At 34.4% G+C, this 1,687-nt stretch overlaps 1 protein-coding gene across 1 annotated transcript in view; it reads right to left on the bottom strand.

Annotated features, from left to right (window-relative positions):
* Positions 1-464: 464 nt before the first annotated feature.
* Positions 465-1,687, bottom strand: part of hacd2 (3-hydroxyacyl-CoA dehydratase 2) — a gene marked incomplete at its 5' end in the record, with an annotated part of 10,508 nt that continues 9,285 nt past the window's right edge. Inside the window, 1 exon segment of the mRNA XM_014031576.1 lies at positions 465-1,350. Within this exon segment, the coding sequence (XP_013887030.1) occupies positions 1,268-1,350 (83 nt within the window).

Genomic DNA, 1,687 nt, shown 5'->3' with positions numbered 1-1,687 from the left:
CCGTCCGTGTTAAAATATATTTTAAAAAATTTACAAAAATAAACAGCTACAGTATTTTTACAGTCTTTATTTTACAGTTAAAATATTTGTTAATCAAATAAAATCTAATGTTACAACTAATCAGCTGCCAAAGGTGGTCTTCGTTCCACTCAGACTAGCCATTTGCTCATCATTCTGGTCAGAGTTTCCTGTAAATTATAGTAATTTAAAGAGCTATCTGCAACACYGTTTAATAATTGTTCACAAATTTTCTTACAGAACTCCACTTCAAAAGGGTCTGAACTATTAAACTTCAGCTAAAACATACAGTTGTACCAGACTGACACACAAATAATCAAATAAATAATAAAATAATCTTCCACAATAACTGAGGAGTGTCACTTGGGAGTAGTACTTTAACTTAAAAAGCAAACCCTCTTTGAATTTCAGAGTAAAAGTTAATAAATTTAAACATTCAACATGTATTCAGGCTACAATGCATCTTTATTGTTTTACATATCAAAACTTGTTTCATTTGAAAACACTTGCTACACAGGTTGTGCAATCTGTTTMTTTTAGGCTAAACTGTCCCATTTCTGCTTTAGTTAAAGCCATGTGGTAAAAAAATGTAAAAGCAGAAACTGACTGGGGTGTTTTAGTTCAGCAGGTTAGCAAAACGGTCTTAAAAAAGCTCAAACAGGGAGGAGGATGATGTTTGGTCGCTGACGTGAACAAGACATGTTCTACACATTTATATCACCAGAACAAACAATAAGAAAAAACAACACTCATCGCTGAATGAGAAATATATCAAACTAATACTGAAGCAACTTAGCAACAGAACAAGCATGCACACATGGGATCAGTTTATTGAGCTAAATGAGGAATGTGACTGAATAAAATACACAAAAACAAACATTAATTGTATTACAGCTCGTTCCAACTATCAGTGCTAGACTTCACATTTTTCTCTCTCTTACAGGAGCCTAAAGAAAACCTGATAAGATAAATTAAATCAGTAAGTAAAGGGGAGGTGGTGGTAGTGTCATTAAATAAATGCTTTCATTCAGGTCAGAACTGTGTTMGAGCTTTGGTCAATACTCTGCTCAGTTTCTTTAGAGCTACAAGCACAATTTATAAAAACAAAATAATGAGCTGATCCTGAACAACTTCCACAGCAGCTGTAAACAACAATGAAGGTCAGTTTGAAAAACTGAAAACTTTCTTTTGTTTTGGGTGTTTTGGTTTCTTTATTTCCTGGTTTGAAGTGTTCTGAACTGGGCTGAGCTCACTCCGTTTTGCTGTAGTCGCCTGTGTGTCCCAGCACCTTCTTCCTCTGTCGAATCATGTGGAAGTAAAGCTGAGGAAACACTGAGGAAGACAAGAACAAAGGTTTCACTCAGTGTCGTCCAAGATGTGTAAAAAAACATGATCGAACATTAGAAACCAGAATAAACTGCAGAAAAAACCAAGTAAAMGCTCAGTTAAACATCTTTATTCTCCAGCTGTACAACTCCATGTCAGTGTCTGTGTGCACGGCCCTGAGCTTTATCAGAACCATAGTCGTAAAGTAACTAAGTACAAATACTTTGTTACTGTACTTAAGTAGAAATTTTGGTTATCTGTACTTTACTTGATTAATTATTTTTCAGTGTACTTTTTACTTTTACTCATTACATTTTTACACAATTATCTGTACTTCCTACTC

Source organism: Austrofundulus limnaeus, unplaced genomic scaffold, assembly GCF_001266775.1.
Source record: "Austrofundulus limnaeus strain Quisiro unplaced genomic scaffold, Austrofundulus_limnaeus-1.0 Scaffold1273, whole genome shotgun sequence".
Lineage (NCBI taxonomy): Eukaryota > Metazoa > Chordata > Actinopteri > Cyprinodontiformes > Rivulidae > Austrofundulus > Austrofundulus limnaeus.
This window is presented reverse-complemented; position numbering and strand designations above follow the sequence as displayed.